Source organism: Enhydra lutris, unplaced genomic scaffold, assembly GCF_002288905.1.
Source record: "Enhydra lutris kenyoni isolate GAN:26980312 unplaced genomic scaffold, ASM228890v2 scaffoldscaffold97, whole genome shotgun sequence".
Taxonomy (NCBI): Eukaryota; Metazoa; Chordata; class Mammalia; order Carnivora; family Mustelidae; genus Enhydra; species Enhydra lutris.
This window is the reverse complement of record NW_019154181.1, coordinates 1268500-1280701: the sequence shown is the minus strand read 5'-3', so window position 1 is coordinate 1280701 and position 12202 is coordinate 1268500. Positions and strand designations below refer to the sequence as shown.

The 12202-nt window shown below is 54.4% G+C and overlaps 1 protein-coding gene across 10 annotated transcripts in view; it reads left to right on the top strand.

Annotated features, from left to right (window-relative positions):
* LOC111139231 (target of myb1 like 2 membrane trafficking protein) overlaps positions 1-12202 on the top strand; it is a 124181-nt gene that overhangs the window by 59246 nt on the left and 52733 nt on the right. For all 10 annotated transcript variants that reach the window (XM_022491438.1, XM_022491434.1, XM_022491437.1 and 7 more), the window contains exon 2: positions 6325-6409. In XM_022491438.1, the coding sequence (XP_022347146.1) occupies positions 6325-6409 (85 nt within the window). The remainder of the gene's footprint in view (positions 1-6324; positions 6410-12202) is intronic.

The following is a 12202-nucleotide window of genomic DNA, read 5'->3' as shown; positions in this document are numbered from 1 at the left end:
CTCTTCTTCTACCCCTCTCCCCTGCTCCTGCTCTTTCTCTCTCAAATAAAATCTTAAAAAAAAAAAAAAAAGAAGAAAGAAAAGGGACTCAAACAGATATATGTACACGCATGTTCTTAGCAGCAGTCACAGAAGCCAAAAGGTGGTCACAAGCCATGTGTCCATCCATCCACAGGAGAGCAGGTAGACAAAGTATGGTCTCCACATGGGACAGAATATTATTCAGCCCTAAAAAGGAATGAAATTCTGACACCTGCTACAACATGGATGAAGCGTGAGGATATTATATGAAGTGGAGTGAGTCAGACACAGAAAAGAGAACTATATGCCTCCCCTTTTTTGAGGTTCCTAGAGTTGTTGCATTCACAGAGAGAGAAAGTACAATGGGGGTCGCCAGAGGCTGCGGGGAGGGGAAGGGCCAGTGGGTGTTGAATGGGGACAGAGTTTCAGTTTGGGAAGATGGAAAGTTCTGTGGATGGATGGTGGGTTGCAGAGCAATGTGAAATGTATTTCATTTACTCCACTGAGCTGTACACTTAAAAAAGGCTCAGATGGGGATGCCTGGGTCTGCCTTTGGCTCAGGTAATGATGGAATAGTCCTGGGATCGTGTCCCCTTTCGGGTGTCTTGCTCAGCAGGGAACCTGCTTCTTTTTCTGCCTGCTGCTCCTCCTGCTTATGCTTTCTCTCTGGCAAATAAATAGAGAAAATCTCTTTTTTTAATGGCTCAAATAGGAAATGTTATGTTACGTACATCTTACCACAATTTAAAAAAAAAACATCATTGCCAAAAAAAGAAAAATTGCACATAGGCCAACATGCTGTTAGAGTGGGGAGTAGGGGATGAGGAGGGTGAGGCTCAGAGATCATCTGGGCCCATTAGTTCATTTGTCAGGAAACCTAACACCAAGAGTAGAAACGGACATAAATATAGTCCCAAGAGTTGAGCATCACCAGAGACCTAGTCAGGACCGGAACCAGGGTCACGACTCCCTGTCCTCCCATGGGCCAGGAGCTTCCTGAGGGCGGGGACTGGATCGTCTTACCTTCCATTGTGTCCCCAGGGCCCCACACTTCATAGCCATACAGTCCACTGTCAGCTGGATGACCCTGTTGGCGCTCCTTCCCGTGTTCTCAGCCCCGGCTGCGTGTGGAGGCACCTGTGGAGCTGTTAGAGCATGTGGGTACCTGGCCTTGTGCCCTAGAGGCTCTGATCAGACCGTCTGGGGTGGGACCAAGGCAGGAATACTTGTAAAAAGCTTCCTGGTGAGGGTCTGCTGGGTTGGCATAGTCGGTTAAGCATCCGACTCTTGGTTTCAGCTCAGGTCATGCTCTTAGGGTGGTGAGGTCGAGCCCCGACACGGGGCTCTGCCCTCAGCACGGAGTCTACTTGGGTTTCTCTCTCCCCCTCCCCAGCTGCCTCTCAAATAAATAAATCTTTAAAAAAAAAAAAAAAAAAAAAAGGCATCCTGCCAAGTGTGGGAAGCCCTGTGCTACCTCCTGCCCTCCCCTGGTGCTCTGTAGCTGGGGAGTGAGAGACAGAGGCTTGGTAGCTTCCTCTGGGACTTCACACAGTCACTGGCTGATTCTCTCTGGCTTATCTTGTCAACCTTTGTGTTCTGCTTAAAGAAGCATGCTGTTGTCTGTCACAGTGTATGTGCGGGGGGCCATTAATTTTGTCCCTGCTCCTTGGCACCAGGGCGCAGGTATCAGAGCCCCCCAGAGTGCCGTGGTTGTCGTCTGTCACAGCTGAGGCTGGACCGGATCTTAACTGACTGCCCATCTGGGTAGGGTCTTAATCATCTTCCTCTCTCCGTCCACAAGGGCAGTGCACGGCCCACCCCAGGCTCCGCCAATCTCAAGTAAGGGGCATGGGGACCGTGGGACTTTATTTTTGCCTTAGACTTAGAAGAGAAAGCTGTCTCCCAACAGTGTACAGGCTGGCCAGACATACTTCGTCTACCTTCTTCTTGTCCTCTTATCTTCCTTTGAGGAGGGGTGAGAGAGGAGCAGGGACAGCCGTCAGAGAAAAGGACATCCTATAAAATAGGGATGAGTACTTGGAATTCATTCTCTCGTCTCTCCAGTGGAAGGGGAGCCACTGCAATTAACATTCACAAAGCATGTGAGGAATTCGAAGCAAGAGGCAATAATGGCTCTGTGGAGAATGTCAGGATTGATTTTTCTTTCCTCCTGACTGGTATATGCCAGCTTGCCTCGCAAGCGTATAGTAATCCAGAAGGTTCATTTCCTGTTACTGGTGCGTGTTATCAGCTGAGCTTGCTGCCCACCCAGACCCCCTTCTCTTCTTCCCTTACACCTGGCATAAAGCAACCCTGTGCTGTTCCTTTGTGCCACTGCCTCAGGGCGCCTACCCACACCCTTGATTGTTGGGGAGGTAGATAATTTGGCTGTTTTTTCTCCGTTTCTCCGTTCTCACCAAAAGGATGTTGCTGAATGCAGAATGCTAAAGCCGGCCCTCTTTTTGCCTTCTGGTGCTGGCTGCTCTGAAGTCACTATATTTAACATCAAAGTGTAGACAGCAGCAGCCAAGAAACCATGCCACTGGCTTGTGAGGCCCCTCCCAGCAGGACGGCCTAGGATTTCAGGCGGTGGGGGTGGGGGCGGGGGGCGCGGAGAAACCAAGCTGGAGAGAGCGCTATCATTGCCGGCAGGGTCCAGGCTTCAGGGCATCCCCAGCCTCCACCAGGCTGGAGACAGCCTTTTCTGAACGGGGAAAATGCCATGGCAACAGCATTAAGCTAGCCTACTGTCTTGCACTGAAGGCTTAATGGGAGCTGTTTCTGCCCAGCCCTGCCCAGTCCAGCCCAGCCAAGTCCAGCCCCACGCAGTCATGCCCTGCCCTGCTTAGCCCAACCCTGCCCTGCTGAGCTCTGCCCTGCCGTGCCCTGCTCAGCCCAGCCTAGCCCAACCCTGTTAAGCCCTGTCCTGCCCTGCCCTATTTAGCCCATTCCAGGCTTGCCCTGCTCTGCTCAGCCCAGTCCGCCCAACCCTGTTCAGTCCTGCTCTGTCCTGCCCAGCTCTGCCCAGCGCTGCCCAGCCATGCCCAGCCCTGCCCTGCCCTGCCCTGCCCTGTTTGGCCTAATCCAGCCTAACCCTGTTTAGTCCTGCCCTGCACTGCCCTGCTCAGCCCAGTCCAGCCTAACCCTGTTCAGTCCTGTCCTGCCCTGCCCAACCCTGGCCTGCTCAGCCCAGTTTAGCCCAGCCCAACCCTGCCCAGTCCAGCCCAACCCTGCCCAGTCCAGCCCAGCCCAACCCTGCCCAGCCCAGCCCAGCCCAACCCTGCCCAGTCCTGCCCAGTCCAGCCCAGCCCTGCCCAGCCCTGCCCTACTCAGCTCAGTATAGCCCAACCCTGTTCAGTCCTGCCCTGCCCTGCCCAGCTCTGCCCAGCTCTGCCCTGCCCAGCCCGGTCCAGCCCTGGCCTGCTCAGCCCCTGGCCATTAGCATTTCACCAGAGAACTTGGAAAGGTCAGTTTTTGCAGCCAGGGTCACTGGCATTTTGATCTTTATCCTTCCCGAGGGCTGGCTGCTGGGAATGACTTGGCCCATTGCTCCCTGGAGCATTGTGTTTCTGCTGTTGCACCAGGGTTTATCTTCGGTTTTGACGATTTACGTGACAAAAGAAATGAGATTGAATTTTGCTTCCTCTGGGCCAGGGACAGGCCCGAGTGAGGGATCCCGCACTGAGTGGCCGCTGTTGCAGGGGCAATCAGATACAACTTTGTTCCCATTGCTGGGAATTCTTTTATGAGGAGAGCAAAATCAGAACCGATTTGAGCTCCTTTGTCAGCCTTACTCCCCTCATCTGTTTCAGCCGAGCCGAATACCCCCGGTTGTATTTATGTGGCATTTCCAGCAAAATGAAAAGAAAGCAGCATTCTTTTTGGGTTGATTCTTTATAATCAAAACGAGTATATACCTTTTAGCTTGGAAACTCAGAATCCCAGTAATTGAATAGAATCCGCTACCCGGAGGATAAGTTATCATGCCTTTGAACCCCTTCCCGGTATTATTAGAGGAAGGGAGCGGGTGAATATAAGGTTAATGGATTCTGCTGCTAAACCGAACTTGGAAATGAGGTTTCATTGATTTAATATTTCCTCCATTAAGCCTCCCAAGACAGTGTCCCTATGGCCCCACCAAAGTGCAGTCACAGACTTTCTTCCTCGTAAGTCTGGGCCGCGGCCGGTGCTATGACAGGGACAGATGTCCCGCTCCGCAGGGCCCTAGGGGCGCTGGCCTCTCCCCGGGCTGGCTCAGAAAGGGGGATACCCCGCGGCACACAGGCCGAGTGGCTTTATCTTGAGGGTGTGCTCTGCGTTTATGGCTGCAGAGATTTCCTTGCTGTTGGGGCCCTTTTGGGGAGTCGCCTCTTCTGGGAGTGGACACTTGGAAGGGGAGGGCTGTTCAGAGACAGCTGAGGGTGGCAGGGAGGGCGGTGGGCTGGAGGCACGAACCGTTTAACCCACACACTTGCCTGCTCAGTGCCCTGGATGAAGCCTGGTGCCAAGGGAGCACACTGCAGGGCCTGTTCCAGAAGCTTCCTCCTGCCTGTCCTCTCAGCCTTCCTCTGTAGCCTCTGCTCTTAGTCTTTGCTTCTGCAGGCTAAGCTGACTGGTGTTTCGAGCCATCATGCAGGGGGCCTCAGCCCTCTGCCTTTCCCACCATGGCTCTTGTCCCCACCCCCAAAGGGGCTCTCCTGACACGGCCCCTCTTTTCCACATGCATGCCGTGCACGGTGCCGGGGAACAGTGTCTCTGGGGTCCGTCTGCCTCGGCACAGTCGCGGACACGGGTTCTCATCCCTGCCTCTCCATCTCCGTACGCGCTTTCCTCTTCTTTTTTTTTCTTTTTTTTTTTTTTAAAGATTTTATTTATTTATTTAACAGAGAGAGAGAGAGAGAGAGATCACAAGTAGGCAGAGCAGCAGGAAGAGAGGAAGGGAAGCAGGTTCCCTGCTGAGCAGAGAGCCCGATGTAGGGCCTGATCCCAGGAGCCTGAGACCATGACCTGAGCCGAAGGCAGAGGCTTAACCCACTGAGCCACCCAGGCACCCCGCGCTTTCCTCTTCTTATACAGGGCACTCACCAAATACTGCCTCTGTCCCTGCCAGCCTGGCACGCTCGAGGACTTCAGGGATGGTGCCTCTGGTCTCCCAGTGCCCTGCCCAGTCTGCTGCGCGTTCCAGCGCGTCAGGGGTCTTTGGGTGCTGTGGTTGATGGATAAAGAGGGCAGAAAAGTTGGGGATATGTCTTTTTTGGCAAAAATTTAAAACAACAAGGCTTTTTAAATACAGACCAAAGCTGTCGCACAAATGTTTTGAGCAACAGCTATATTTTGGGAGTGTGTTGTCACTGCCTGGAAGTACAGGCTTTGTTTGGATGTGTGAGTTCTAGTATGTTATATAAAGAACAAGGACACTTCCTGCATGTACGCAGGTCATCGGTGTCGTTATTTGAGTAGCAGTGGAAGTGTGGGTTGTATGAACAAAACGGTGGCGATATTCTCCCCCTCATGAAGTGTACGTTTGGGATGGGTCAGGTTTGGAATTGGTCTGGATCCGAAGTCCAGCCTAGGTAGTAGGCGGGGTGGTGTCATTCAACTGTTGAGGCTTTGGAGACAGGCAGACCTGACCTTGAACACACGTCAGCCCCAATCCAGTAGTGAGATCCTGGCCAATCACCCAACATTTCCGAGCCTGTTTCCTTCCTTTAAATGCAGGAGGGAGGGGCACCTGGGTGGCTCAGTGGGTTAAGCCTCTGCTTTCGGCTCAGGTCATGATCTCAGGATCCTGGGATCGAGCCCCACATCGGGCTCTCTGCTTGGCAAGGAGCCTGCTTCCTCCTCTCTCTCTCTGCCTGCCTCTCTGCCTACTTACGATCTCTCTCTGTCAAATAAATAAATAAAATCTTTAAAAAAAAAAAAAGGCAGGAGGGAATAATACCTATCTTAAGGGGGCTGTGGGGTTTTTTTAAATTTAATTTTTGAAAATTGTAATTGTGTTATAACCCACATCCCATAAAAATTGCCGTCTTAAACATGTTTTAAGTGTTAAGCACCTTCGTGCTGTCATGCGGCCAATCTCCAGAACTTTTCATCTTGGAAAGCTCGGGCCCAGATCTCTCTCTCTCTCCCTCTCTCTCTCTCTGGATTTTCCCTTGTGAAGGCAGCGCCCCTAGAACTGCTCTGTTGGCTCAGCCCATCTGCTTGGGAGGAGAATGTGGTGGTTCTGGGCCCTTCCTGTTTCCTGCCAGGGCCCCCTTATTCCGGGAGAAATGTAAATCCGTCTTCTCTCTGACTTTACAGAAAAGGCAACAGATGGCTCCCTGCAGAGCGAGGACTGGACGTTGAACATGGAGATCTGCGACATTATCAATGAGACAGAGGAAGGGTATGTGTATCCCCCCTCCCCCGCCATCTCCTGTGAAGCTGGTCAGCTCCTGGGGGGGTCACTCAGAGCCTGTCAGGGCTTAAGGGCGGGGGTGTTTGACTTTGTTTTGTTTCCAGGCTGTTTGCTTTGGTATTTAATAAATGGATACAGTTCATTATCTTTCCTCTTGCTGCCCGCACTTGGTGGGGACCCCACCAGCAGTGAGGCCCTCTTTTAATGACCTGCTTTGAATCATCATGACAACGAAGTCTCCTGGTTACCTGGCGGTCACCCCCTCCTGCCCTTCTCCCTGGCTCTGCCTCCCCGTCACCAATGCCAGGCTGTCTCTGTCCTGCTTTGCTGGGCTGGAGGCGCAGGAGGGAGAGGGCCCGTGGTGTTCATAGAGGGTGAAGGTCGGTGTGAGGCACAGAGCAGCAGGTGTGTCTGGCAGGGTCCCCCCACCCCCCAAAACATCCCTCCCCTGCCGGGTTGGTTCTTTCTGGCTGTCCCTTTATATCCTCTTCAGCATTCCAGCTACGTTCTGTTTACGCTTCCTCCAGATTGGTCTGTGTTCGGCTTCTATTCATGCCACACAGAACGGTGCTTCCTGTAGCCATGCCCTCTGCAGCCGTCTGCGGAGTGCCCAGGGGATAGGCCGGACTCCAGCAGCCCTAGGCTTGCCTCTTGGCGCTGGCCCTTGCCGCCTTGCGGTGTATCAGCTGGGGCTGGTCCTGCTCTCAGTGAACAGATACTGACTGAGGGGCTACCTCGTGCTGGGCCCTGGTGTGATGTGAGTGCCCAGGGCACGGCAGGGAGCAGGACAGACGCCCTGGAAGCCATTACACGTTCCATTACGTGGTCACATTACATGGTCAGCTGGTTACAAGTCTGGAGTGAAATGAAGCAAGGGAGGGTGAAGGCTAAGACTTAGCTTTTTTTTTTTTAAGATTTTATCTATCTATTTATTTATTTATTTATTTAAAGAGTGTGCACACTCGAGCCCCGGTTTAGGGGCAGTGAGGCAGAGGGAGAGGGAGACAGAACCCCAAGCAGACCTCTTGCTAAGCGTGGAGCCTGACTCCGGACTCCATCTCACATCCGGAGGTCATGACCTAAGCCAAAATCCAGAGTCAGCCGCTTAACTGAGTCACCTGGGCGCCCCTGGGAGTCAGCGATTTTAAGCAGAGGAATCAAGGAAAGCCTCACTTGAGAAGGTGACATTGAAGAGCGACTTGAAGGAGTTGAGGGGGTGAGGTGTGAAGATGACAGCAGGGAAGAACCTTCCAGGCAGAGGAAGCAGCAGGCACAGCAGCACAGAGGGCGGGCTAGTATGTTTGAGGACTAGCAAGATGGTGGTGGGGCGGGTGTGGAGAGAGTGAGGAGGGTGGGACATGCCCCCATCCAAACAGTGCAAGGCTCTGGCCTTGACTTGGAGGGGAGGGGATTTGGGCAGAGAGGGGCGTGGTCTAACACTCATTTTATCTATCTGTCTATCTAACTATTTATTTGAGAGGATGGAGGGGGTGGCAGAGGGAGAGGGAGAAGCAGACTCCCCGCCGAGCAGGGAGTCTGATGCAGGGTTGGATCCCAGGACCCTGGGATCACAGCCCCAGCCGAAGGCAGACACCCAACCAACTGAGCCACCCAGGTGCCCCAAGTCTAATGCACATTTTTTAAAAAGATTTTATTTATTTGGCAGAGAGAGAAATCACAAGGAGGCAGAGAGGCGGGGCGGGGGGGGGGGAAGCAGGCTCCCTGCTGAGCAGAGAGCCTGCTGCGGGGCTCCATCCTGGGACCCTGAGATCATGACCGGAGTCGAAGGTGGAGGCTTAACCCACTGAGCCACCCAGGTGCCGCTCTAACGCACATTTTTAAAGAGATCTCTCCTGCTACCATGATCAGAGTGGCCTGGTAGGAAAGGCCGAGGGCAGAAAGAGGGGAAGCAAGTTAGGAGGTGTGGGATGATGGCACTTTTGACATGGATGACAGTAGAGGAGGGAGAGGGAAACGGTCAGCTTCGGGATATATTTAGAAGGTGGAGCCAGCGGGGTGTGCAGAGGTGGCTATGGGCGGGAGAGAAGAGAAGAGTCAGGAAGACTCCTGTGTTTAGGGCTGAGCCACCATAGGGAGGGAGCAGGACGAGGATCAAAGATCAGAAGGTCAGCTAAAATCCTACAGCTCTGAGCTGCCTGCTGGGCCCCAGCGGGGATGCTGTCCATCTGGAAGGCCTGGGTATGGAGCTGGGGGAGGGAGCCTGTGCTGCAGGTGCAAGTTGGGGCGTCTTCAGTCCAAGATGGCATACTGCTGCCTCTAAATGCAGGGGTCGGCTTGGTGCCCGGCACACAGCCACATCAGAGTGGTTGGCGGCTCTGCATTTCCAACGCCAGAGTCACGGGCTCCCCTTCTCTCTCATGCTGCCCTCTCCTGTCCTCCTTTCTGTGGTCATCCAGCCACATCGGACCCCACAGATGAGCTGGAACCGGTTCCAGGATGCCAAGGCTAGTGCGCCCCTGCTGCTCTGATGGAGGGGTCCCCCTGGGGGGCCCGGGCGGGCTGTGGCCGAGGTGTGTGCCCATCGCCGCAGACACGTGGGCCAGGAAGAGAGGGTGGAGTACGGACGGGAGCACGGAAGGGCAGCGTGTTGGGGCCGCAGGTGGTCTGGGCGGGCCTGGAGTGTGGGGGTGTGTGAGAGATGAGCTTCTTCCTCCCAGGGTGGAGGAGGCTGGGGCACCTTACATTCCCAACACTCCGCTCACCTTCCTTCTAAAGTGGCCCACGCTCCTGGGCCTGCAACTGTGAACGAGAGCACGTTCGGGACATGCGGGGATTTTCTGTCTCACAGCCCTTATGGGGAGGTGTTTGTCAAATCTCTCCCTAAGCGGGAGAAAACCCTGAAGTTCAGCTAACGGTCGGGAGCCCCTTCAGCTCCTTCCTGCTTTGGGGCTTTGGTCCCTGTGTTCCTGCTGTTTCCCTCTTGTCTCTCCCTTTCACCGATCAGATCAGTTCTGCCTTGCCCGGGACCTCAGTTTGAAGCGCATTTCCCTGCCACCCCTCTCTTCCTGATCTGGACAAGTCCCCCCATGTGTGATGTCACAGTACCCTGTATGACAGCAGGCGCTTCACAGCGCAAATGTACACGTCCGTGTGATGTTTGTGAGTGGCTGTCTCCCCCACAGACCCCCTCAACTGTGCACCCCATGAGGGCAGAATTCTGTTTCACGTGCTGTTTTTTGCCAACACCTAGCGCAGTGGACATATAACTGACTCTTGAAAAGCATTCGGTAAATAAGAACACACGGATGGAGTCCCTAAGGGACTCCGTCTGCTGAGGAATGCAGGACGCAACCCCCATGACACAGCGTGCCAAGAGACGCTGCCTCTAACCGAGAGAGACCAGAGCCACGGCAGCTGGCTGGCCCTAGCGCTGTCTGCGGCAAAGGCTGCTTGGAGGAGGGGACGCCCAGGTGGCATCTTGTAGCATAGGAGGGCACCCGCCAGGTGAGGCGGGTGGATGGCAGGCGGGAAGGCAGACACCCAGGCTGGTGGGTCCAAGTGGGAAGGGGAGTGTCGTAGGATTAGAGGTGTGGAGCCTGGAGCCACCTGCCCAGGCTGGCATTCTAGGGCTCCCACTCCCTTGCTGTGTGTGCCCCTATGTCTCGGAGTCCTCGTTTATGAAGTGCGGGTACCGCTAGTGCCTATCACAGAGGCTTCTTGGAAGGATCAAAGGAATAAACATTACAAAGTGTCTGGCTATGTGTGCATCCATGTCCGTGCTCTGCATAGGGACATGCTCTTCATCCGTTAAAGACGTCACCTGGCTTATGGTGCCCCCCCTACCCCGGCCTTCACCTGTAGTGTTCTCTGGCCAGTCCTGGGTGCTGATCCCTGTGGCCTGCCGGGCCCGCCCCTGTCCGCCATGCTCTGAGGGCTTGCCGTGTCTGCACTCCAGGCCGCTGCTCGCCAAGCCTAGAAGGCTTGAGGCAGCCCATGCTCACATGCCAGAGGTCGTCACCACCTGGCTGAGAAGGGCAGAGGCAGGATGCAAGCCCGAGCTGGCCTGGTTCCAGCCGCCCAAACTCTGCCTACGCTTTCTTACTCAGAGCTTCACCTCTGCGATGTTGTGTCCTGGGGGTGCAGATTTGAACTGGCCCATAGGCCCCTCCTTGGGCTTTCTCTAAAGTGTCCAAGGCTGAGCTGCCCTCCATTTTAAGGCCTTGTGTGACAGTCCCTCATCCCCTGCATCTTTAGCCATTAATGAGGTGTGCCCAGCTCAAGAACCTGGCTGGGAATGTTTTAGTCCCCGTTTACCAGGCCTTGCCCAGACCGACCCAGTTCGGTCCCAGGTGTATGGATTGGTGATGTGCTCCCCAGGGACTCTGGTGTGTGTGTTGGAGAAGGATCCGCTGACCTGCTGACCTGGGGGCATTTTCCTGACCACCTCCGGACCTTCCCTTGCTCAGGGAACCTTCAGCCTCTAAGCCGGGGCCTGCAGGGAGGAGCAGGATAACAGCAGAGAGAGGGCTCGGAGGTCCCGAGTGGGGGAGGAGGGACAGCCGTGTCCTCGGAGGGAATAAAGAGAAAGCTGCTGCAAAGCCGTGGTTCTGGAACCACAGGACAAGATGAGTTCGGTAGGACTAGAAAGAAGGGTTCTTAGGAGCCTGGGGTGGAGGAGGCCTTGGGGAGGCCCAAGATGGCCCAAAGGCCAGGTTTTGAGGCCCTGAGTGCTGACCTTCCTGCTACCGGGGTAGGGGGGGCATCTCACGGGGGCCCTCCCTTCCTGTTCCTCTCCCCGCTCCATCATGGCTCTTGACTCTTCCTTCTCTCCTTTTTCCCTGATTCCAGCTCCTTGCTGTCTGATCTGTGGCTCTGCTTGAAACTTTGCAATTCCTCTGACATGACTTTGATCCTCCTCTCTGAAGCTTCTCCCCTGGGGAGAGAGATAAATACTTGCTTTTGTGCTCACCCAGTCACTCCGAGGCAGTACTTCCCTCTGCTGAATTTCCATTTTAACTCTAACCCGGGAGCCTGCTGACTCTCTGATTTCTCCCCCCCTGCCACCATCACCCCCACACTGGGAGAGCTCTGTGCACGCTCTGCTCTGTGAGCTCTAAGTGATCGCGGCCCTTGGAGGCTGTTCTCATTTTTCTGCTCGGTGGAAGTTCAAGAGGAGAGGGACGAAGCCGGATTGAGAGGGATGGCAGCTGGGGGTCAGGGCTGACCGTGGCTTGGCAGAGCCTTGGAGAGAGAGGAAATCAATCCATGCTCCTGGCCAGCAGCCACTGACCTTCACCAGCTCAAGTCCACAAACAGTCCTCAAAGCCAGGAGCTTGTCAAGTCCCATATTTGCAGAAATCAGCATTCCTGTTTGGAAACTGCAGCCATACTGCAAACACGCTTGGCAGGGGCCCATTCCCCAGAGAAACTCATCCCGTCAGCCTTTGGGCTCAGGAGCCAAGAATTCCTGCAGGCAGCCACGTTTCAAGTTCAGGATGGGAAATAGGTGACTCAGGGCATTCTAAAATTTCTTCTAGAAGTCTTGGCTGCCTCCTGTGTATTTCTGTCTCCATGGGGCTGATTGCCAGAGCTTCCAACCTCCCTTCCCCCAGCTTTCTCACACGTATTTGAAAGGGCTTTTTCCTTTGGTAAAGAGATCATAAATATTTGAGAGCTATAGGAATAGGAGGTCTCTGACTTACAAACCTTCAGCTTTCGAAAGACCCAGATATTCTGACATGTTGATCACTGGAAGGCTAGAGCCCATGTGTGTAGCAAAAGGCCAGCCTGCAGGCAGACTGGGGACTCTCAGGAGAGCGG